At 47.2% G+C, this 25,147-nt stretch overlaps 1 protein-coding gene across 14 annotated transcripts in view; it reads left to right on the top strand.

Annotated features, from left to right (window-relative positions):
- fbrsl1 (fibrosin-like 1) overlaps nucleotides 1-25,147 on the top strand; it is a 279,461-nt gene that overhangs the window by 114,751 nt on the left and 139,563 nt on the right. For 12 of the 14 annotated variants that reach the window (XM_047330730.1, XM_047330737.1, XM_047330734.1 and 9 more), the window contains 2 exons: nucleotides 13,687-13,788; nucleotides 17,926-17,961. In XM_047330730.1, the coding sequence (XP_047186686.1) occupies nucleotides 13,687-13,788; nucleotides 17,926-17,961 (138 nt within the window). The remainder of the gene's footprint in view (nucleotides 1-13,686; nucleotides 13,789-17,925; nucleotides 17,962-25,147) is intronic. The other 2 variants (XM_047330738.1, XM_047330736.1) reach the window with 1 other exon arrangement.

Below are 25,147 nucleotides of genomic sequence, written 5' to 3'. Positions count from 1 at the left end.
TTGTGCTTTGACTGTTTGAGAGCTCCATTAACAGAGGCAGTGCGAGAGGACCATGACCCCCCCCCCCCCCTTCAGGAGTTCTGCTCATGCTGGTTGTTCAGGATGTGGTTGTGCCGTACTGGGCAGATTGAACTCCATCCGCCATCCTGCAGCCCTCCCTGCAGCCCTCCCTCCAGCTCCTGGGTCAGGCTGAGACTTTGAAGGCTAGCTGTTGAGATTCTGCAGACAGACGCCCCCTCTGGGGAGCTGACATCATTAGAGTGGAGAGCAGTTTCTTGCTCCGCTCTGGCTTCAGCCCAGGAAGGAGAGAGATAAAGAAGGAGAGGAAGAGGGGGGGCGGGTCTGAGCAATGCAAGGTCAAGATCGTGGCACAATTACCCTGGCAGAGCCGTGCCCTGAGAGGCCAAAGCCCCCGACTTCTCACCCTGCCAAGGTTGCCCGGGCCGCTCCTCAAGACAATTAGCCTCCCGATATCCTCCTGTCATTTCCACATTCACCACTCATCTCCCTCTTCCTTCCCTTACTCCTCCTGCTCTGCGAGCAACTTATGCTGAGAGCCAGAGGCTGTAATTTCCATGCTGTAGACACTGGAATATATACAACTCTACACGTGTTATAGAATATACTTAAAAGTTGCAATACGTTTCTGGCCATCAAGCCGAGCTGCGGAAGTGCCTCATGCCGCATGAACGTCCTCTCGCCGACGCACACATACGAACCCTTAAACATGAAGGAGACAGATGTGACCCATTTGAGTTTTTTGGGGGGCTGCTGGAAGTGGCAATGTAAGTGTGAATACTGTAAAGAATGAGTGTTTGCTGTTGGAAGGTGAAGGGGGGGGGGCTGAATTTCAAGCACAAACACAAAAACGACAAGAGTGAGACAGCTAGTTGTGAATATGGGTCATCTTTGGTTTTTTCTTCATAACGTAAGAAGCGGCGTTCGCGGCAACATTAGAGTCTGTCGTCTTGGAGAGAAAGGCGGATGGCAGTCAGGCTTCACTGGTTGTCTTGGACTTTGGTATCTAAAATGAAAAGAAAAATCCATCTATTATAAAATATCCTTCCGTGTTGAGGTTGTTGTTGACAGAATCTGCAGGACGACTGTAACCTTAAGAAAAAAAGAGATCCAACTCAAACTGCTAGACTCAAGACAGATGCGCTGTGTTATATGATAACAGACCAAATACCTTACATTTTTCCGCTCCACCACTCTCCAGATATTATCTTGATAGACCAGAATTATTATATTTTACAGAGCCTATGACATCAATTGTTATTTAAACCTAATTTAATTCTAATGCCGCAGTATCATTCAGGGACGAGGGCACATTTAACAGCTCGTGGCATCGCACGATCCCACGTTGAGAGTTGTCCGTCCTCATCGTAGATTAAGCCACTCTGTTAAATTCCAACAGATTTACACTTCCCACTCCCATGTGTGGGAACACATGGAACGGTCCAGGGGACAGCTTCATCCGAGGGCCCTGCCAATTAGAATGCACACTGAATCCCCCTGTAAGCTTATTAAATCTCTATTATCCCTATTAACACAATGGACATGATCCTCTTCTACCGGCTGCATCCTCTCTTTATGTAGTGTACACACTGTGACAAGCACTGCCTGTCAGATCAACTAATGTTGTGAATTTGCTCACACACACACACACACACACACACACACACACACACACACACACACACACACACACACACACGCACAATTGTGCACAGACAGTGCCAGATAGCAAGACAGAAAATCCCGGCGCATGTCAGCGTTTTGAGGGATCATATAGATGCAAATGCAGCCATGTAATTGCACAAGCGGCTGATCTGCGCTCTCTAGGCTGGATGCTGTCATGTCGACGGCTGATTCCATCTGCTTTTCATCGTTCCTTTTTTTTCCTTTCCTTTCCAAGACCTAATTTCCATACCAACCCAAAGCTTTGGAATCCTCTCATCTTATCTGCTCTGCTCTGCTCCTTCCTCCTTCCTCCTCCGCCTCCGCCTCCGCCTCCTACTCTTCCTCCTGCTCAATCTCCTCCACCAGCCTATCTCTTCTGGTCCAAGCAGGAGTGACGGAGCTGACAACAAAGAGGCAGATGTCACAGCCAAACAAGCAAACTGACAGGGAGGAGGCCTCCTGTGTAGATCCTCGTCTCCTCTCCTCCCAACTTCCCCTCCTCTTCTGATATTTTCATCTCTCCTCGCCTACCTTATGCCAAATCTGGCATGCGCAAACTCCTCGAAGTGTGCCATTGCACTTTTGTTAGAAAGAATAGAGGGGTGTAGTCTGGTTTATTGTAGTGTGTCCTGAGACTTGTCCAATTGGAATGTCCTGGGTGGGTGATGGGGTGGGGGAGGGGCCTCTAAAGAGACAGACAGAGCCAGTAAAAACTTCATTTGTACACCGGCTACCATTGTGGCGGCCCACCTGTCTTTGTCCCAGTGTTCCCGACAGCCAGCACAACCCTGGGTATGCTGTGATAGTTTCCTCCCACCTGTGAATTTTTAAATGGGTATGTGGAAAGATCTGGAGCTTTCTCAGTTGCTTGTACCTGCGTATGGTTTGTACTTTGCTTACCACCTGACTACGCCCTGGATCAACGCTTCCCTCCCCTCCCTCTCACCCTCAGTCTCCTCCATTGGTCTCTCCTTTACTTCCCCTTCGCTTGCCCTCTCCGTCTCCTCGCCGCGTCTCCTGACCTCCCATTCCTCTCAGCGAACCTTCATATTTTTTCCACGTCAGGTGCTTAGAGCTGCACGCTCTCCCTGCATCTGGCTTTGCGGGGATTTAAAACGTTCCTCATGCAGACGACCCGCATACGGAGGAAGATAAAAGGGCAGTGTGACGGCGGTGTGACGCTCCACCAATCTAGCGAGTCAAACAGGAGCAATGATTCTTCCTTGTGGAGGGAGGGATTTGACAGATGGTCGTTGAAAATATTTCCACGTGATTATTATTATTATTTAATCATTTTGTCAAGTAGAAGTAAAAGTGGATTGAAAACAACATAAGTCGTAAGCGCTACAAAGTCGTATCGAAATGTAATGAAAGGGGAAGAAAATGCACGGAATGGGGAGGTTCATGAATGTGTCAGGCTGGTGGTTGAGAGCATTATCCGGTATGCAGCGAGGATACCCAGTGGTATTCATGACCAGGTGGAATCTTCTTTTCTCATTGCACAGATAGCTTGTGTCGTGGAAATTGTATACAGGAATGATCATAAGCGCCACAGCAGGTCATTTCAACCCACATTTTATTAAATCAATGTCTATGTTAATGCTCGACTCAGAAGATGCCGTTTGCTCGACATGACCTATAAGGGCCATTTTAGTTGAGTACTAGACCTTACTGCAAAACCAACCCTGACAGTGAACCTGTGCCTGTCATTTAACCTGTGTGAGCCAAAAAAGAATATAGCCATTATAGTGAGAGCACAATAAAGAGCAGCCGGATGAAAGGAAAGGTCATTACATGGAGCGAGGCGCTCTCGTATATAAAAATAATTCCATCCAAAGTCTGACTTTAAACTGAAACCACACAGAAATAGTCTTTCCACCGCTGAACATTGAACCATTTGTTAAACTCAGAGGAGCCACTCCATTATATGTCTCTCCCTGTCTGTCTGTCTGTGTGTCACTGTGCTGTCAGATCGCTCCAGTCAATCCGTGACGGGTGACTGCTCCATGAAAATAACTGAGTAACCAGGTGACGAGACAAGGCGCTTTGAAAAAAAAGTTTGCCGCTGCAGGAAGCACGACACACTCGCCGGGCTCGTATCGCGGGCCGACTATCTTGTCGTCGTGTATCAAAGTGACACAGGGATTTTTTTTTTAGGAGAGCAGTAGCAGTCTCTATGTTGCGTTACGTTGATCCATTAACGTTGCTGCAGACATATTTTGTAGGGGTCTTGACGGTAGGTGAGCCCAATAGAGATATTGAGATGTGCAGTGTACACAGGGATACTTAAAAAAAAGTGCATTTACATATACACATAATGGTATTATACAGGATAGATACTGTATGTTAGCATATGAGCACATACGAATGCACATACAAGTACAGTCTGCATGCAATTATTTTAGCACATGGATTCCTGCTTAAGTTTGCTCGTACACACACACTTCCACCCCCCCCTCCCTTCCTCCTTCTCCATCCTGCACTTCCTCCTAAATGCGCTGGCACTGTGTGCTGTGCAGGCATGAGATAACGTCCCAGAAGTTTTCCAAGGGCAGGAACGAGTGCTCAGACATCAGAGGGAAGCCGCGTTGAGCCGGAGCTGATTCATTACATGTGTTGCATCTGCCTCCTATTAAAAAGGCCCAGAGCACTCTGTCTCTCTCGCTCGCCCTCGCTCACAGACTGCAAACTACCTTCCTTACTCCTCGCCCAGACCTCATCTCTCTCGCTCTCAAAAGCTCCCTCTGTCAGTCTCTCCGCTCGAAGCGCTGCCTCCCCTCCGATGACATGCCTCAGCTCCCCACCACATCCTGCTGATCGGCTCCACCGCGCAGAACCACAGTTTTTAAGTCAAATCAATGCGAGTGTCTTTCAAGTCCAAGCTGTCCATAAATGCTTGTGTAGATTTTTCTAATTTACATTTTGCCATTCTGTGCCAGCAAATTTATAAAATTCAACGTGGATTTTTGTTGTATAACCCTTGGAATTTGATGCTTACCAGCATGAGAAACAATGTTTCGAACTTTTGCCTGTTTAAGTGTTTAAGTGCCAATATTTCACTGTATTGATCCTGGTGAGGTAAGAGTAAACTGTGTCCAGCGTTGTCGTGCATTTCAGACCAAACGTGAAGAAAAATTTCCGCCAATCACATTGCAACAGTCAACGCAAACAATGCGAATGTGGCGCCACTCAAAATTGGTGTCTATTCGTGAATAGCGCAAAGAAAAAACGCGAGGTCAGGAAAGCCAATAAGCGTTAAGAAAAGTTAAAAGGATTACACTATTACAACATGACAATGATGATGAGACGATTACCAAGATTTTTTTATAAACCGAATTGCCATTACAGAATTTGTCCTCCACGGAGCACTGGTGTTTATTATTCCAACTGGCAAATGTTCCTTGCACTACATATCTTGCTCATAATTCTTTAATAACCAAATGAAATGGATCCTCATAAAAACACAAACATTAGACATACTGAGGTTACATGAGTGGTTGTCTGATATGTTCATTTTCTTTGCTTCCAAATGAAAAAAATCTGTTTTGGCTTCAAACAGCCCAGTTTCCAGTGTCTGGCTCTAACAGCCCGTTTCTGGCATTTATTTTATTGAATTATTTTTCTGTTTGTATACTTGTAACATCCATCAAGGTACAGTAGTTGTAGCCAAGAAAACAACTAATGGATGTCAAAATAATGAATACATTCTTAAGAAGCTGGCAGTACAGTACCTTGGGTCTCTATTGTAATAATTCTGCCAGCTGTTACCACCTTTACAAAAATGATCCTTTTCGTTTGCCGTCAAAGGAGCTGGTGTTTCCGAGAAGCTCTGACCGTCCACTGACGGACAGTGTCATTCAAAATGTTTACACACGTCAGATTGATCAAGGCAATTACACCAGGTCTTCTTTGTTCTGGATTTTATGAAAAGACAGACAGTACTGGAGTAAATGAACACTTGCTAATCACGTGTTCCTGTTGCTTCTGGTTAGTTCCACACTGTTCCACACTAAAAGCAGTCGCGTATCGATTAACAAACGCGGCACGATTTTACTCAGACATCCCATTAAAGGCCCATTTCCTTACCTGATTGAAGAACACAGTCTGAAGTTAAACAGATTGGGAGTTTTCAGGCTGTTCCAAATCTAGTGTTTTCCCTTTTCTTTTTAATCACTTGCTCATTTCCTTTACCCAACAATCTCATCTTCAGTGTTTTAATTATGTCGCGGTGAACGATCGCTAGTTTGAAGGTGTGTGTATTCGGTAGACTTGTTAAAAGGGGTCTCTTTTTTTCTTTTTTTTTAGCAGCACATACGTCTGCTCCAGCTGATAATTATTTCAGATTACATTAGAGGAAATTAAACATTTCTGAAAGTACGTGTGAGGGTGACAAAGTTATCAAGTGTAGTCAGAGGAGAGAGTGTGAATGTTGCACTTCCAAAAATGTAATTTTTTCGACTGCTAATAAGATCATTTTCAAGTGTTAAAAGATAATTAATGCTGTCATAGCATTTAAGCACGAAAGAAGTCTTTTAGTGCGCGGATCACACTGGTCAATGATACGAAAGGAATCGGCGGTAGGCCTGTCACGATAACTACTTTTTGTTGTATGATAAATTTTCTCAGAAATTATTGTGATACACAATATTATCGTCATTTGCTGCCGAGACAAATGTTATCCAAAGTTTAGATTTGCGTTTGGGCCCCAGACAAAACAAGCATCTGAAGACATGGTGCCTGTAGAGAAGTACAAAAAAATCCATATTTTCTGATATTTATAGACCAGACCAGTAATTTATTAATCAAACGACAATAACAGATGAGAGGAAAGAAGCAGCGAGACTCGCTGGACTGTTTTCGACATTCATTCTAATGTCAACTAACACGCATGTAGACACAATGGCTGCTATTGAGGTAAAGTTCATATTCATGTATCGTACGATAAGTCAGTAATTATCGTGACAGGCCTAATTGGTGGTGAAAGGGGTGTTTACGTTTCACAAGCCAAAGTCCCAGAGTGTTTCAAGTCGGGGTTCAGCTGATCGCAGTGGCTTGAATCCAGTGTTTGTGGTACAGCCAGCCGTATGAAGTTCCTGAATCAATAGCAGTCACAATTACTTTGTGATGATCCAAATACTTGCTGTCAGTGTATTTCGTATCACATGACCTACATCTGGATCTGCTTAATCTTGACCGAGTGCGGCGTTTTCTGTGATATTCGACCAACTTGTGGGTTAAAGTTGTGAAAAACCTCCAAGCGCAGTCAGACATTCGAGTCACTTCGACATCCGTCTGGCCCGCCGGTCCGTCCCGCAAAAAAACAGGCCCTTATCAGCTGATAAAAAAGTGTTAACGCTGGGCCTTATCTCCGTCTATTTAAAGGTTAAGGAGTTGAGAGTCATAACTGATAAATCCTTTCCACATGAAACTGTTGCAGAGTCTGTGATTGATGCAGCGTGCCGACAGTTATCGTGGTCACGGTGTTGAGCAGAGTGACCTGCAACTCACAGTCAAATTTTATCTCACCCTCGCAGACATGCCAAAGATACAATCAATTGTTTGGTTGACTATTTCCTACGCTCACCCAAAAACCTGTTTTGATGCTTTTTAATTCCACCTAGAGGCGTGTCTCCTAAATGTAAGAAATACTCCATGGTGATTTACTTGCTTTTTTAAAAGACCCACTGTTACTAACCTGATAGAATATCATCTCTGTAAGAATGTTAGTGTTGCACTATAGCTTACATCAAGTCATGAAGTTGTGTGTAAGAACATGGTTTCTGGTACAGTATATGAAAAACAAACTTTTATGCATAACATGTATGCAATATAATCAAATTATTACATTGGATTTGACCTTTTTTTCCTGTGTGTGTGTGTGTGTGTTTGTGTGTGAGAGAGAGAGCGAGATAATTACAGCACTGAGAGGTTACAGCAGCGCACACTTGAAAACGGAATGAATAAATCATTCTCTCCAAAAGGTTTTGCCAACCACTAAGTGCAAATGTAGCATTTCCAGTGGCATGTACCACAACCTGTATTTGTTTTACTGCGACTTTGAATGCCCTCCCCCTCCCCTCGTTTTTGAAAGCCAAAGTGAACTTTGACTTGCAAATAATCATGAGGAGTTTTAAAAAAAAAAAGAGAAAAAAAAATCATAAAACAACCTCCCAAGTGAACCCTATTTGATTTGTTTTTTCTTGTTAGCGTGCATAAATCGTTTGCAAAATCGTTTTCAACGCTAACAGCGTACACAGAAATCAAAGCCCCCTCGTGCAGCGAGGATCCGAGACGAGGCTCCGCATGATGTCGGCTCCAGCGATGAAGAGCAAAAAACGCAGATCCAGCATTGCCCCTCCTTGCTTTGCTTCCAATAACATCATAAGCGTTTTGACATCATCGGCCTAATTGTTGTTGGTAGCTGTGAGGAAAGGCACGCCTCGGAGTGGGAGTCAGGCGATGAGGAGGGGGTTTCTGCTGTAAGGCCTTGCGCTTATCAGTTCAGGGCAGATACTGTTCCTACGGTCCTGGCTGACAGGTGTGTGTGTGTGTGTCTGGCTGTCTGTGGACCCCCGGGACAGGTGCTGAGGGAATGGTTTCATATTTGGGAGCAGGTGCAACCCCCCTCCTCCCCCTCTTCTTTTGCCTTGTTCCCCTCGCTCCCCCAGGAGGCATATGGTGAGAGTGATTGGAGAGACCTGGGGCCCCACAGGGAGTGCTCCTCTCCCTAGTTCATCTGTTCCAGACAGGGCCCCCGCGGGACACCCGGGCTCTCCCGAGGTCCCTGTTGGCTGGGAATCAGGCCGAGGAGGCGGTTTAGCTTTCATGTTGACTGCTTTGTTACGGCGCCGGGCGGTCGCCGTGGCCACCCCAGTTAGCGTTACATTGCGCCGCATTTATACAATGCAGTTTTTTTGTTCTTTTTTGCATAGGGCACACGCTGAACAGCTAATGGGTCACGCCCTCGAATTTGTTCGAACCGCACCTCATTTATGCGCAAGTGTTGCTTTTAATCCGCCGCCCTCTTCGTCGTGTCCTTGTGTCGTCGCTTGGAATAGAAACAGCGTCTCGCTGCGATTTCACAGGCTCATATTTGTGAACCGGCGTACAAATGAGCTGTAGTTCTGAGTGCACTAGCGGAGAGAGAGTTATGGGGGCATTTTAGGCCTTGTATAATATGTGTACCCCTTTTTATGTGGTCATTTATTATCCAGCGAACTCTATGAATAATGTATGATTAAAAGGCGTAATGGATACACAGGGACTCGTCAAAATAAAAGCAAAAATCCATTTGCTCTCCCTGTAGTAAATCCACTTGCTTGTCCTTGGGCTAATTTCCAACTTGGGACTTGGAAGAGGAGTGAGTGCATGTCTTGATAGTGAATTCAGGGGAGGGAGGTGTTGTGCTGTGCTGTAAGGTGAGAGAGAGAGAGAGAGAGAGAGGAGGAGGAATATTAAAATGAGACATGGGAAACAAAGCCAGGAGCACCTCCTTCTCTCGATGCCTCCCTCCTTCATCTCTCTGTTTCCCAGCCTCTCGCTCCATCTCCCTCTCTCCTGTCTCTGTTTCCCAACGTCTTACGGCTCCTTCCCCCTGCCTCCGAGCAGCTGCCACTTCTGAGCCTGAAGAAAATGAAGGCAGATGAATCAATTTGGCCTGTGGCCCTAAAGTGCACTTGTCTGCACCCTAGCCTGGGCGGGGGGGATAATGAGCCGATAGATTGAGCCGGTGCCGGAGCTCGGCACTGAGCGCCATGGTGCCTCCGCCCGCCGCACCGTCGGGCCCCCCCTCCGTCACACACACACACACACACACACACACACACACACACTGCTGCGGCCTCCCCGAGCAGCAGTAGCAGCCTGTCGTTGGGTTAATGGGGGTGAGGGTCCTTTGCGCAGGACACTTTTCAGAACAAATTATAGGAAGGATCTGTATCCGTCCTCTTCAACCCTCCCTTTCCTGTATTGCCCCTTGTCTCCTCCCCGCCCTGTGCACAGGGGAAACCCCGAGGAGGAGATCTGAGCGTGGCGGTGCGTAGCAGAAGAGCACCGCGACAGCTAGAAAGGAAGGAGCAGGTGGGGGGGAGAAGGTCCAAGATCCTAGGGTAATGAGGATTGACACTGGGACAAGGCTGAAGCACAGACTCCCTGAGCGCTGTTGACAGGTGACGGCAGGCAAGAGAGAGACGACGCTGAGCGAGAGGAGCTGGAGCACGGAGGGGAAAAAGCAGGGTCAAGACTAACAGCTCCTTTTATTCAAGGAGGGAAAAGGTGGGAGACCGCACAGCTGTCCGATGCTCCCATAAACCCCCCCGCAAGGTGAAGGAGGGAGGGAGGGAGGATCAAAGGAGCAAGACAACAAAGCTTCACCCGCCGGCCTCTTGCCAGCTCCCCGCTGACAGCCTGCAGATTGATCAACGCCGAGGAGAGAGTGAGAAGGAGTGAGAGGGAAATGAAAGTTAGCCAAGCCTGGCATGAACCTGGTGTGAACCACTACCGTCTCCGTCGATGCCTTGACTGGTCCTTTCTGAGCGAGGGGGGGTGTTGCGCCTGTGACTTCACCCAGGGTGAGAGTTGTGTAAATGAGCAAACCCAAGTCAACACTACTCAACTTGGGGGGGGGGGGGGGGGGGGGGGGGGGAATTAAGATGCTGGAGGGCCCTTTGAAGATAATTAAAGAGCACAGAGCGGCAGCCTCCAGAGAGGGACTGCAGACATGTTCAATACCGAGACTAATGGAGCTAATTTCCAGTACATTATTCATGTAAAACACAGGCCCCTGACTTAGCTAGGTTGTTTTTTTCTCTACGTCTCTCCTATCTGTCACTCAAGTCAAACTGCCCTCCATGTACAGATTAATCATGGTCACTTGCTATTTCTGTCTGATTAACCTTGCCCAAATTCTATAGGGGCTGAACCTCCAACGGAAACAAATTTAATCCGCACCAAAAAAATGTCCTCCTCAAAATAGCCAGGTGGCCAAGACCTGCTCCCACTGGGCTTCCCAGAGTGCTTTTTTCAAAAGGCATTACCTCAAGCACAGTGGAAAAGGCACTGTAACCTTGAACTGTGTCACTAGTCGTAAACCAATCCCATCTCAGTGGAGACCGTTAGCCCCACCCTCAAGCTCACTACTTTGTCTTTTAACATTAATGAGTAGACAAAAAGAAGGGAAAAAACAACACATGAAAGCCGTACAGTGGGGAGCTTTAGGCCAATTAAACACCTCCCCAGACAGGAAATTAGTCCCTGCCTTAATCACAGCCAGTCGGGATTGTCAATCTTTTGTCAGAGTTGCTGAATTCCAGCCTAGATCAATTGTCCCCCTGTCCCGTTGAACGGTGGCTCGGGGGGGGGGGGGGGTGAGAACGGTCCTCGCACGCTGCATCATTAACCTAGGCGCCTAATTAGACGCTGTGCTCTGATCAATAGCCAAGTTGATTGCTGACTGGGTAATGTAGTTTCAGGCCCCGGAGGAGACAGAAACGCTTTGCGCGCCTTCAGGAATTTGCCAGCAACACTGATGCTGGGTAAACAAAGTAATCAACGGCTGCACTTGACGGCGACGTGTCACAGACTGTACCTCGACGTTCTGTCTCTCTCTCTGCCTCCATGCCTGCCCGCCTGCCTGCAGAGGAGGAATTTTTCTCTTTGTGCTCACTCTTTTGAGAGAAGGAAATCAAAAAGGCCACCATCTATTTTGGGATTCAGGGCGTGATTAGGCTGACAGCTAGTGGAGAGAAAGAGAGTGCGGCAGAGGGAGAGGCGGGGAGAGGTGGAAGTCAAACCTGATTAGGCCCACCTGCCAGGTTTCTCTTCCTCCCATCCCCACCGCCGTGATTGCTTCGTCGGCAGCTCCCCTCCTCACCGCCGCCATGCTCGCCCCGTCCCACCCTCATTCTGTCACTGTTGACCTCAGTGCACTGCTAATGCCCCTTGGCCAATCAGCGTGCTTGCCCTGGCAGTGGCAGGGTAATTAAAAGGGAATTGTGTCTACTTGGCATGTGCGCTGGTGGGCACAAGGGTAGGCAAACACTCTCTCTCTGCCGCCTTGCCTCCCCTCCCTCCCTCCCAGCCAGGTGGTAGCGTACAGGACCTGTCAGATTAGCTGATGACCCTTTTAATTCTAGCCCAGCCGGGGGCCATAATTGATATTTACCGGGAAAGGTTAATTGTAGCAGTGATCTGCTTAAATTACAGTGGAGATCAGGAGACCGGGGCCAGCCATCGGGGGAGCTGCTACACGCAAACCGCTAGTCAAATGGATTACACCCTGCGGCCATCGCCACTGTACTCCAAGGTGGGGAAGCAGCATGGGAAGCTGTGATTGGCCAAGGCGGCACCAGCTCAGAGTCTTCCTTGCTGAGCTCGCCAACCTCCCATCTGGCTGGGAATTTGGATGCACGCCAACCGTGGGTCTTGATGGCCTGCAATAAAGCATGCCATCCATGTTGGCATTAGGGTTGCCACGATGTGGGTGGCTGAACACATATACTGACATTTGTAAAAATTGAAGCTGCTAATGGGTGATCGTTCCTAGGTTTGATCCTTATATTTGATTTATTAGTTTGTCATGAAATCAAATAAAAAGTAATGTCTAATGTTTTTCCTCTAAAATGCCGGTAAAGGTTGAAAAATGTTGTGGTTGTTGGCGTTGTGTATTTAGATAATGATTGTGCCAAGTTGTGAGGGAGTGAAGTGGAAGGGGATTTTAGACAGTAGGAAGAAGTGGCTCTAAACTTCCTATTGATTCTATTCATTTTTTTATGTAGAATTTGGCGATATTTTGGTATATGCAAAGTACATTTTCTAAAATGCTACTTTCATTTATCTAAGTTGCAATGATTTCATTCGTGAAACTGTTGATTACTTGTTCAAATTGTTTGGTATTTGGTATTTGTATTTGTGAATGATATAGATTACCCACAACAAATTAGCAAATTTACACATTTGTGAATCTTGTTGGGCTTTTTGTGTATTGTGCATTTGTCACCATTATTTAAGTATTTCTCCCTGCTGGGTTAGCTAGATTGTTGCTGCTGTGACCAGTATCAGTGGGTCGAGGTTTTGTGAGTTGCAGGTGTTCTTTTCTTTTCTTTTTTTTGCTACAGCCCAGGTCTGCTTTGCATTTACCCAAAACACAAACTGACACGGAGCTGTGAGGCACCACATCGGCTCTGAATAAGAATAGAGGAACCATGGCCCATTGAAAGTCAGATGAAGCCATCGTAGTTATGCTGTATTTTATTGCAGAGCTGCTTAACTTGTGGAGTCAGTTATAGTTCCCAGTGAGTGACAGGAGACGAGACGGAACATTAATTTGTGCCCCCTGGTTCCTGCATCGCTGGTTTTGTTTTGCAGTGTCTGAACCTTTGATGAAAAAAGAATAGTTTAATAAAATTCGTAAACTTACTTATTATCAATTTTCCACTAAAGGAATTGTATCTATGTGTCTAATTGTGTCTACGCATTTGTATGTTCATAAGTGACATGTTTGTTGCAGTATGTAATGACAGTCAGATATATTTTGGAACCTATGAGTAGGTTTATACAGTAGCGCCTAAATGCATCTTGTGAGAATTGTTTTTTTATCAGTCCCTTCTTTTAAATACATCAAATTGATATTAAACATTACGTTATCTTCTTTCATGATGCACATTTAACTAAAAGCAGGGTGATTTCAATAATGTCAAAAAGTCAAGTTATTAGTATAAAATATGCAAAACAACATTAGCACTGTCTCAATGTGTGTTATCTAATTAGATATGATTGATAAATAATAGTGCTTCTCTTTCTCTTTTCCATTTTATAAAAGCACAAAGCTCCTTTGTATTGATTTACAGTGATATCAGAGCAGCTCATCATATTATAATGTTTGCCTTTCGAATGTCTAAAAGGTAACTATAAATCCCTGCCAGTCTTTCTAAATTGCTTCCTTGTGAAAATATGAGGTTGTACATGATTTCACGGTACCTTCCTCTCTTCTTGTGCCCCCTGTAGATCAAGCCTTTGGCGCTGCGTCCAGTTAAAGTCAGTGAGGATGAGACGGTGCAGGAGCTCAGCCGACCGCACAGGAGCAACTCCAAAGAGCAGCTCAGCGAGGTGAGCCCTCGGACGGAAACCTTTCCCCTTTTCACAGACCTCCTACGGAGAGACAGGGTATCCACTTTCACGGGCCAAGGCAGGGGACCCCATGAAGTGGGTTACGGAGAGCGGAGCGGACGACGGAAACATGGAGGCTGAGATCAGAGGGCAGCCAGCAGAGCAGCTCCTGGTGTTTCCAGCTCTCACCTCATAAATCCCTAGTGCGTTCGGGGAGAGAAATGTTGGCTGGCAGCACATAGACAGGAAATGAGCATCACCTAGTTGGCCCGGCATTATTTAAAGCGATGCGCGGTTAAATGTAGACATGACCTAACGCGGTTCAGCCAGGTGTGGGCTGGCCTCGCCGACCCCCGGAGAGGAACGAGTCAAAGAAAGTGTTCCAATTATCGCGGGCGCTGGCAACCGTATGCAAGCCCCATTTACAGGATGAGTAGGTGGCAAAAAGGAAAATGGAGGCCAGACGTTGGTTCTCAGCATAAGGGAAGGAATAATGCAATCCAAGTGGCTCATTTTAACTGAATGTAGAAATATGCTTCCTAACTAATGCCTGTCAAGCAGGCTTCCCAAACCTTCCTCAATTCAATCAGACTATTCATTTAGCTGACGAAAGCAGGTGGAGGGAGAGAAGAGGGAGAGAGAGAGAGAGAGAGAAAGAGAGGAGGAAGAAGAAATACACAGCTTCCGTTTCCAGCAGGGGAAAAATGATGGAAAGAAAATTTTTTAATGAACTTATTAAATACATTGTTTTAGGCTATTCAGCATTCCGATTGAAAATCCAGCCAGAAAAATAACCCGGCATAATTTTTTTTAACTTTATCCTCTTTTTTCCCCCCACAGCCTCACTGCTTTTTTTCTTTCATAGCGCCATACCCCCTCTCCCTCCCCCCTGTGCCCCGTCCCCCCTCTTGAATTTGTGTAAAAGGCTGTCTTTTAATGAAAAAGTCAGGAGGAAGAGGCGGGCTTGTCAGATAAAAGACCGTCGCCGGTTGACAGCTCTGACAGGGATATATACGACAAGCACAGAGAAGGAGGGGGTGCATGAGGAGGGTGGTAGAGTGAGGATAGAAGTAGTGGAGGTGGTGCTTCTTGCGAGGAGTGGGAGTGTGGGGTTATTTTTTTTGTGGGGGGGGGGGGGGGGGGGGGGGGGGGGGGGTTGAAAATTGCAGCCTGGAATCGCGGACAGGGTTAGATGTGGCATCTCTCTAATCTGCTGCCAAATAAATGGCGCACAGACGCTGATCGCTGTAGCCACACCATCCATATCTATCCATCCCTCTACCCGTCTTTACCTTATTCTTTCTCCGTCCGTCTGTCCGTCCATCTCGCTGCTGTCTGCTGAAGTCCACCTGGACGAGGCCTGGACAAGAGACTGAGATTCCTCAGCATCACCTTGTCATTATCTCTCCCATATTTCCATTCATTTATTTATTTATTTATTTCATGAAATCTCCGCCACCGCACTGCGAGCACTGCTAATTTTTCCGAAAAAAACACACTCCACCACATCAAAGTGGCTCCCCGGCTTTAAGAGCTCCTAACTAATGATGCCGCATCGGCAACGAGTAAAATGGATTTCTCTTGTCTCACCGCCAAAGGAAATAGAGACAAATGCGACATGCGGATGCACCCGCCTGTAAAAACAGTCATGCATCAATTTGGTAGCCGGGGGTACAAAAAAAAAAATTGCAGGGGATGCTGTTTGTTCATTGCCATGGTTGGGTCTTTATCTGTTTATTTTGACTAGGTAATTGTGCCTGCGGTGCAGCGGGGCCCCGGCACTAAGCCACACAGGGATTAGGGAAATGTGAGGTGGTGGAGGGGGTGTGGGTTCCAATGCATCTGTGTCCTGCGGAGGTGAGGGCGGCAGTTTTTGGTGCCGTCATGGTCTCTGGCACCCTCCCACCCACATGCACCCAAACCCACCCATCTACCTGACCCTCCTGCTGCAGACGGCATACTCGTTCAACTTCCCTATCCTAATCATGCTCCAGCGGGCTCTGATTGGCCTGGCTCTCGGCCTCCGTGCGACGAAAAAAACCAATAGTCAGAGTTGAGGGAAGATGGACTAGACCCTCCCCTCTTGTCGCCATGTTTTTCTTTTTTCATTCCCCCCCCCTTTTTTTTGTAAGGGGAGTGGAGGAGGGGGCATGGAAATGGGGAGAGGATTAGGGGGCGGATTTAGCAACATTTCTCTTCTCTGGGGCTGTTTAGTTAACCCTTAAATGCCGCCAGCATCCGCCCCATCCGTCGCACCGCCAACCACCCGAACCTTTCACCACACACACACACACACACACACACACACACACTCACACACACACACACACACTTGTCCTCCTCCCTCCCCCACACTCCCTCTCTGGGGCGGGTTCTTAAATCCTTTTGAAGTCCTAAGCGCTGCAGAAATCCATTGAGAGCCATGTATAATGGCTTTTAAGAGAGAGTGTTTAGCTGTATGCCGACCCTATGGCTTATGAACCGCTGGCGTTTTAATGGATCCCCCCCCCCCCCCCCCCCCCCCCCCCCCCCCCCCTCTTTTCCTCCCCTCACCGGCACTAAATCCAATGGATTGTCCCTCATTATCATTTAAATAAGCCTCTCTTTCTACTCAGAATGCTCCAAGTTGAATGAACTCTACGTAGTAAGGCTAATTCCAAATGGCCTTGGCCTCCCTCCACCTATACATGTATGCACTCACACACACACACACACGGGCAGCAGACCACATTCTCACTGGAACACACTTTTGGCCCTTTTATGTCCACAGATTTTGCCCTCTGTGCAGTTCCTCCCCTCCACTCCTCCGGCCTCCTCTCCGGTTGTGGAAAGGGAAGGGAGCAGAGCGGTTGAGCAAAAAGTGGGAATAGCCTTTTAAATCCCGCAGAGCCCGCTTTCCGGCTCGCGGCAGGGCTCGTCCCTAATCGTCACCACAGGAGCCGTCCTGCGAATCAGAGGGGCACACACAAAGTGTTGATGAGGGCTGGGGCCTATACAGCAGGTGTGGGAGAATGGATGAGGGGGCACTGGGAGGGTGCAAAACAAGGGAGGTGGTGAAGGTGCGGGGGAGGTCGTTTGGATTGAAGGTGGACCTGTGGATGAAATTGGTCTTGCAGAAAAGTCCCCTCCAGAGACAGAGCGGGGAGAGATTGCCAATCTAGACGGAGGAATAAAAGCAGTGAAAAGTGGAAGTGGAGGGAGGGATTTGGAGATTGGTACTCCTGCTGGGCGCTGACGGACAGGGCAGGAGAACAGAACTAACCGCATCATCTCCACTCCTCTCTCTTCTTCATCCTGCTCTCTTAGAAAACAGTTTGATGGGCCAAAACACCTCCCTTAATACACAAAGAGCAATTTATTCTTGGTATAAATATAATGAAAAACCATTGTTTTGGATTTGTTTTTTTAAAAGAGATTGCACAAAATGATGACATTTAATGGAGGTCACTGTAAGCCTGCATGGACAAAATTACATTTTGAAAAGTTTAGACTGCCCTTTATGGTAAATGTATAAAAAATGACGAGATGGAATAAGAGTGGAATCCGTCATATTTCGGCTGGCAGTGTACCTGAGCTGTCACTCACCCTCCAAAACAACTATTTCTCTATCAAGATTTTATCTGCTGACACGAGTGATGGATTCAACCCGCTATCAATTTCGCACGGCACTCTCGAAGACGCAGAAGGAAGTGAAGTCAAACACATAAATGGCGACACTCGATCTCGACCTGCGCCGCAGCAACCTTCTTTGTAGCCTTATTATGAAACCATCAGATTAGAACACGTGTTCTTTAAAGTATCAGTCGTAAGGTATCTCAAAATCATTTTGAGGTAAATTTACACTGTGCTTAAAGTTCTTTTACACACCCTGTTGTGCTCTATTTTAATTATAATTTTATAATTTTAAGATTTCTACAGAGCTAGTGATTGTTTTTAGAGCGGGTGTGGCTCGGCTACCCCCAGCGGTCAGAGCCGGAATTTTACGGGTGTGATGTGTGGTGGGCGGGAGTTACATGGCAGGGCGGGTAAAAGGTTAACGTGAATATTGATATTAAAGCGGCACAGCTTCATCATGTCTGTGTCAGCGAGTGGAACGCTCCTTAAAGGTCATCCCTGTTCTCCTCTCTCTCCCTACAGAGTTCCACTCACTCGCTGTCAGGCCGCGGCTACTCGGTAAGTGACATTTTCATGCTTCATAGCTTTACGGCAGAATTACAATCTCCAACGACCCGCTTTATGGCCCCAGCGCTCGACATTTTAATTATGTTAAATAGAGTAATGGAGAAATCATGATATTAGGAACATTAATTCTGCCTGACTGGCTGATTAAATTGCGGGAAGGTGTCCTGTGCTACCTTGGCGAAGAAAGGGGCCTCGTTTTATTGGCATCGATCAGCGCCATTCGGCGGCGGCGCAATTTGCCTGTCAGAGTTTTATGTCTTCCTCCAGTGACTGTCAGTGGAGGATCCATTTGCTCACATATCAGACAATATGCCTAAAAGCCTTTTAAAGGCCCCCCGCATCTATGTAATAAATACAATATCTCACCACCAGAGAAATGTGTGTACATTTACACCCACGGGAAGATTCATTGCTGTTAAACGTGTCTTATAACCGGCTGCGCATTAATGGTAGTCAGTGTGATTGATCATAGAACATGTAGAGCGTTGTTCAAGGTAAATGTGCCCGGGAGGAATTTTTTTTAGAGATGCCTTGGAAAACATGAGCCAAATCCGTTACTCGCTCGCAAATTGTCAGTGCAGGACTATTTTTATCAGGAAAGCATCTGTTGCCTTGCCCCGGTGCGTTTTCCAACCGTAAATTTGTGCTCTTCCCGCCCATTGTTTCGACGACGTGTCTAGTCTCTAGGTGATAGAGACAGCGGTCGTCCTTTATGTCCTTTGCTTAAAGGGGAACTAATAAGAGGAATATTCTTTAAAGTGTGCTACTTTTAGTTGATGAGTGGCATATGGCAGTTCTTATTGCAGCTTGGAAGCAATCATCCTGACAAACAAAACAACTATAAATGGTTTGTCATCGTTAATCTGCCTCAAAGGACTGCAGTTAAAGCGCCGAACAAAGCTTAACTTCAAAAGGCATTGATCTCCATGCGATTTTTTTTTTTTTTTTTTTTTTTTGTCTTAATAGAACATGTCACATTCCTATTCCCCAGCGGCCGCATACTCACAGATGGATGAAAACAAACAAGACCTTCCAAAAAAGCTTGTGGAGCCCTTTGGCTCGAGCTGTCAGTTTGAGTCGGCAGGGAACAAGGCCCTCTCTTTATCTGAGCAGGGGAAGGGGGGGCGGAGAGACGGAGAGGGTGCAGAAGTGGAGATGGAGGGGGTGCTTGTTGGTGGTGTTGGCGTGGGGGCGGGGGCATTGTGCGAGCAAGGGAAAGTCCAGTAAGGAGGGCAGGATGTTTCACGTTGCCTCGCTCCCTCTCTGGATATCCAGTGGTGCTATCTGCGGCGTTCGTAGCCTCTGGGCACCTCCTGGGCGCTGAGCTTTGACTCTCAATCTGCTCTGCTGCCAGGCCCCGCTTGATTCCCGGGGTCTCCTTATCTGTAAGTGCTTCAGGCTTTACAGTAGGATGGTTTTGTAGCAGGGTATGGGGGTGCAGGGTCGGGAGGCTCCAGGGAGCTGCCAGGCAGAGGCTGAGTGGGTATGAGGGGGGGCGGGGGCAAGGAAAAAGGCCAGGGGCTGGAGAGCGTGTTAAAGCAGTAACTGCTAATGTTGTGGCCGATCAGTGTATGTGGGTGGATGAGGGTGTGTAGGAGGGTCATCGAGGCAGTGCCACCGGCCGCCAATAGCACAGACGAGGCTACGGATGTGCCGGTTTGGCCCCTGGAGCCGATCGCCTCGCCACAAACAATCAAAAAAACATCAAGCCGGTGAATAGGGGCTGGTTATCTGTCACAAGGCACTAAGAGGTAAAAAAAGGCAATCTCCCCTGACAGTTTGTTTTTTCTACTTGTATGGGAGATAACGCCTCTTCTTGTTTATGCTTCCATATGTCTCCCCTCTTGTGCTGCCTGCCAGGCTTGAATGGCCTCATTTGAATGGTTTACACAAGAATCCAGAGAAGTTTTCTGGGCTTTAGTGCCAGACTCATGAAAAAGGGAAATTGGAGCCCCCAGAGTGTTTTGGACACTTGCAAAATACTTTCATACTGTGCTTGGCTATTCCACACAGAACACACTGTGTGCTGGTTACGTTTATCAAACGCACTATTTGCACATGAAAAAAAGCTGCACACGTTATAAATGTAAGGCAGATTGATCTCCTCGTCTCTGTCATCATTTTGTCCATCTCATTCTCTTCACTTGTTTGTTAAAAGACAGAAAACGGATCACTAATATTTCATCTCTGAGCAACAGTTGCAAAGTTGCTAACTGAATGCTAATTGGATCCACTACTTACTACTTACTTACTACTGTTACAACCAATGTTGAACTTGCCTCCGTGAGATTTAAGTGCAGGACACACAGGGCAGCATTCGACACGGCATTGTAATAACACTGGTGTTTAAATGAAGCATATTAAAAAAAAAGATATAAAAGATACAGTATGAAATAAATTGTATGTAGGTCACAGATTGTGATCCAATGACAATATCCATTCTATATATGTATCCCTTCAAAACGCGGTGTGTTTATTCAGTTGATAACATAGCAAGAGGTAAAATCACTCCCGGCCCGCCGCCCGCCCTCTCCCAGCCCTTCATCCCCCGATTCACGGGCGAGGGGCTAATCTCTTGACCCTTGAGTCCAGCAGCGATATGTGCAGCGGCGGGGCCGAGACTCGCTATCTCCCCTTTCCCGTGGAAGACTGGGTGTGGAATTGTTTATCAGGGCCGACTCTCTCTCCTGTCCGCTTTGTGCAGGCTTCATTATAGCCTCAGCCGTGTTTGTGAGACGATATCTTCGCCTGGTTTCCTGCGCGGCTACCTGCTTGTTGTTCCAGCGGAGACGGGCGCGGAGCTGCGGCGATTTATCATCCTCTCAGGGGCTCTTTGATAAAGAGCCCCCCCCCCTCTGCGCCTGGGAGATACGAGCGGCAAGAGATGCGGAAAATGTGCCCCCCCCCCCCAAAAAAAAAGAAAAAATGCCACTGCGACCCAGCCAATTCTGTCGCTACCACTTGGCTGGATATAGTGTACAGAGGAGGAGACGATTTGGGCTAAGCAGATGAAAAAAAACACACCTCCCTCTCCCTTTCAGATGAAGTGATTGAGACTCTGTCACCCCACTCCTCATCTTTTGAAAAACACCCAGGGCCGACCCGCGGCTGGTGCGATAGAAGCACAGAGCTTTGTCTGTGACAGTTTAATCGGACCAGTCTGTTTTGGGAGGGTTTTATGTCAGGGAGCAAAACCTCTGCCTGAGCGTTTGGGTTTGAGCGAGAGTGCTCGGAGCTCTCAGACACACCCGTTTTTCATTTCCCCTTGCTCGGGCTGTCATAATCATATTTAACGCTAAATGACTCCACACTCTAAACAGAGCAGTCTCCGAGTCATTTGTGCATTCTTTAAAAAGCCTTGTTCTAATTGATTTGGCATTCACGGCCTCCACATTGTGGCGGGTAGACTTCCCCGTCTGAGTGATGAGGCTTTTTACAAGATCTTTATCGAATACAAGGATTATGTCACTTAATTACAATAGAAGCCATTAAAAGCGTCACGCCTTATTTAACAAAATGACACAGATTCACCGGATTAAATGCTCAACACAGCAGTTGGGAGAATTTTTGTGTAAACGACATCCTATACTTTCACATAAAAACCACGTCTTGTTCCCCTACAGTAAGTGAAATCTCTTCACTGTGTCTTTGTGAGCATCTCCCTCTCTCTCCGTCTATCAGTCTGTCTGCCTTTCTCCGTCTCTCTCGGCCCGGCCTACGTTTCAGTCGGGTGTGCAGGTGTCTCCATAGCACCGGCCCTGCACATGGTGAAAATTAGTGAAGGAAACCACAAGCCCAGTAGGACCGGGCAGGGGGCCTGACATTGTCCTGGCCTTGGGGTGGGGCGCCGCCTGTCAGGGGCCTCTCTATGAGGGCTGTCCGCCTTGAGAAACCTATTTGTTTATCCCCGTGTGCGGTCCGGCCTCAGATACAGTCCCCGCTGCTCTCCGCGCACCAGGGGCCCGGGCTGTTGCCGCTGGCAACAGATAAAAATTGCTGTTAACCACAGCAGGGCCCACAACACATCAATCAACGAGTCCGCAGATAAAGGCTGCAGGGCTTCAGGGGCCCCGCCTGAATGGCACGGTTGAAAATCCTTTTCCAGTGGCTGAGCACACACGGCTCTGGTGGTGGAGGCCGGCGATCATTCAGAGTGGAGGAGGCAAACTTCATTTTCAGCAATGCAGCTCAGGTTTTTGTTCTAATGGAGATGCATTCGAATGGCACCGAACACAAAGGGGCCTCTGGGAGAAGTCATTTGAATAAAAAGGCGACACTGTGAATTAGTGTTGACCGGGCCTCAGAAAAAAACTGCCCCAGCACAGTTCAGTTGTTCCAAATGAACTCTTAATTGCTTTTGCCACTTGGCTTTGCTCTTAAGGCTGCTTTACAAAAAAGCTTGGACGTTCAGCTCCACCGCATTGCACATACCCCGTTTATTAGGACCGAATTGAGATCAACGATTGGAAATAGCTCGAAGCTACAGCCCAAAGGCCCAAAGTGGCATTCGTACAAAATATTTTTTTCCACCAGAGGTGACTTAAATGGTTCATTCTAACCTTTTTTTTTTTTTTTTCAATCTAGTTCCACCACCCTTAAAGCAAATGTATGGTGATGACTTTGGGACCTGGTAATGAAAGAGAACAATACTGATCTTTTCTTATATTAAATCCAGTTAATGTATTCCCAGATGGAGCTCTATGCCATCACCCACGCTGGAGTTAGTCCAAATGAAACACCGGCTCTCATGGGTAAAAGCATTAGTTTTATCCCCCTAAGCCCGGCCTTGATTATCATCACTCTTGGTTTGTCCTGGATGCACTGTCCCCTAACTCACATTTGCCCCACTTTAAACAAATAGCCCTATAATGTAACGATCAAACAAAGCTCGGAGGATTTGTTTACCGCAGACTTTCTCCCCATTAAGTTTCACGGACACTGTAGACAAATAAAGTGGTAATTCCACTTTATCATATGTTACATATACCACAATCAAGCGGCAATTACATGCTCCTTCCATTTGTAAGGGCTCCCAGTGCCGACGTGGATGTTTTAATGAGGGCTGTAATGAACGCTCAGGGTGTTTGGCAAGTCTCCGAGATGTTGCTGGGGCTTTTATGGCTCCCCATTATAACGTACAATTTGCATCAGCAAATTACAATGCTCCATATCATTATCCCGCACCAAGGCCCGATCATAAATTAGAGCTCCAATTACAAACATCTATCTGGGAGCAGGGAACGAACACGGCGGCACCCACCAGAAGCAGGCAGGAGGGAGAGAACAGCCTCCCGTGGATTGTGGGATGAGACGTCCGTAAAGGTGTGATATTCTCATAAACAGTCCTTATGGGGAATTCATGCTTCCAAAAGAAATACACCTTTTTTTGTGTGTGTGTGTGTGGGGGGGGGGATCTGTTTTGGCAGCTCCATATGTCATGTTTCACGGCATGCTGCACATTGAACTTTTTGGTTTTTTTTAATCTCCTTTCTTCTGCTAAGCACAACACGCACTGATTTTCCGATAGCTTCTCCCTCTCATTGTGAGCCGGGCAGAGGAAGGGCCGCGTCCATTGTGTCTCAATTCTGACCAAGCAATGTCGCTGTCTCTTCCAATCTCCCTCCGTTTGACTCTCTCGCGCTCTCTCTCTCTCCCTCTCTCTTACTCAACTTGATTATACACTGGAGGGAACATAATAAATCATAGAGATTTATCATGCTGCAGCTTATTAATTCAGCGCCACAAGTGTAATATTAGTCTGTGTCGTTTTAAAGGGGCCGGCGTTGCAGCCTTGCAGATGTCCCCCGAAAGACTCCAGAGGAAGCCATTTTAGTTTTGGCAAGTATATTTTGCATAGTTTTTAATTCTCATACTGATTTGATGATCCAACGCTGCGTCGGTGGCTGAGGGGTAAACAAACAGCGGCGTTCCTGTGATGGCTGCGTTTCCTGTCATCTGCGAACCCGTGGCCAAATCTCGCGTTGGAGAGGTAGAAGAAAAGCCGCGCGCTAACGGATCGCTGCAGGCGCCGGGCAAAAAACCCCACCTCTGCTGATGAGACAAAAGGCCTGCGGGTCTCCCCGCGAACCCACTAGAGCTCCCCGACGCAGCGCAAACAAAGCCTGAAATTAAGAGGAGCCAGAGGCGGGCCCGTTTTCCACAGCTGAGCCAAAGTGTTCCTTTTTCACGGCCTCGTTGGGCTTCCCGTATACGGGATTCTAATAGGGAGGAGAATCGAGAGAACGCGTTGGAAATTTCCCTCACAGATTTTGAGAAAGCAGTTTCCTCATCCTTTTCAACACTCACACCTCCCACCAGCCTTTCGGGGCTTCATTTGAAAGGTACTAAAACCTACGTATGTAGCCTTTAGAGGGTGTCAGACGATGTTTAATTCATATTTTGTTTTGCATTTTAACCTTGCATATCTGTAGGATCAAACACATTCGTCTTTGCTTTTTTTTCTCTTCTATTTTGGCTGCTGCAGCCAGAGCACGGAGGATGACTGCGAAGCCCCGTCTTTGAGTTTGAGAGGTCAAGCAATCCTTCCTGCTATCTCCAATGTTTCTATGAATCTGTTCGGGGTTAAAGCCCCCCACCCACCTCTCCAACTCTACCCGCACGGGTACCTTTTCCAAAAAAACCTGTAGAAGAAAGTTATAGCAAGTAGGTCATGTTCTGCCACGCGTCTTCTAATCACTCAATGAAAAAGAACACGGTTCCCCTCCACCGGAGCCCCAGAGCCTTGCTCCTGGGATTTCAGCGAGCGACGCGCACGCATGTGATTTTCTGGCAGGTTTTTTTCCTTTTCCTTTCTCTCTCAACACCCCGCTTTTTTTTTTTTTTGTTGCTGCTCTCCTTACCTCGTATATCTGACAGCGCACAAGCAACACCTACCCCTGCCTCCGACTCCACCACAACCCCCAGCTCTCTCTCTCTGTCTCTCTCGGCGGAGTAGGTGTCTGACAGTAACAGCAGGTAAGGTATAAGATTACAGGAGAAGCAGGGGCAATTATACCTCCAGCTGATGCTGGTGTGTTTATGAGGAGAGTAACTGTTAATGACAGTGTTGCGGTTTCTCCAGAGGCCGGGCGCACAGCTTTCGGAAACCTGCTGTTTTTGTCAGCCTGGCTTCCGTTTCATTTATTTATTTATTTTTTTGTTTCCGTTCTGTCCGCCC

This window comes from Scophthalmus maximus, chromosome 3 (genome assembly GCF_022379125.1).
Source record: "Scophthalmus maximus strain ysfricsl-2021 chromosome 3, ASM2237912v1, whole genome shotgun sequence".
Taxonomy (NCBI): Eukaryota; Metazoa; Chordata; class Actinopteri; order Pleuronectiformes; family Scophthalmidae; genus Scophthalmus; species Scophthalmus maximus.
Note: the sequence above shows the minus strand (reverse complement) of the source record. Positions and strands in the feature narration are given on the sequence as shown.